General features: G+C 62.7%; 1 protein-coding gene across 1 annotated transcript in view; it reads left to right on the forward strand.

The window, feature by feature from the left end:
- Positions 1 to 45: 45 nt before the first annotated feature.
- Positions 46 to 319, forward strand: part of FBXO4 (F-box protein 4) — a gene marked incomplete at its 5' end in the record, with an annotated part of 6,267 nt that continues 5,993 nt past the window's right edge. Inside the window, 2 exons of the mRNA XM_009583487.1 lie at positions 46 to 81; positions 190 to 319. The exon at positions 190 to 319 is cut by the window's right edge and continues 124 nt beyond it. Of these exons, the coding sequence (XP_009581782.1) occupies positions 46 to 81; positions 190 to 319 (166 nt within the window). The remainder of the gene's footprint in view (positions 82 to 189) is intronic.

Raw genomic sequence — 319 nt, forward strand, 5'->3', positions numbered from 1 at the left:
GGTACCGCCGCGTTCGCGGGTCCCCCGCCTCCAGCGCTCCCGGAGGACACGGAGGAGGTGAGCGCCCTGCAGGCGCTGCCGGTGAGTGGGGCCCAGTCGCGGGGACGGGGGGAAGCTCGTCATCCCGCCTCTTGCATCTTCACTGCTGAATTCCTGGGTCGTTAAACCGCTGCTCTCGACGGTTTTCAGATCGACGTGCAGCTGAACATCATGTCCTTCCTCTCGCCCCAAGATTTGTGCCATTTGGGAAGCACGAGTTGTTATTGGAGGGCGGCTGTGCAAGATCCGTTGTTGTGGCGGGGGTTTTCTCTTGGGGGTG

This window comes from Fulmarus glacialis, unplaced genomic scaffold (genome assembly GCF_000690835.1).
Source record: "Fulmarus glacialis isolate BGI_N327 unplaced genomic scaffold, ASM69083v1 scaffold44168, whole genome shotgun sequence".
Taxonomy (NCBI): domain Eukaryota; kingdom Metazoa; phylum Chordata; class Aves; order Procellariiformes; family Procellariidae; genus Fulmarus; species Fulmarus glacialis.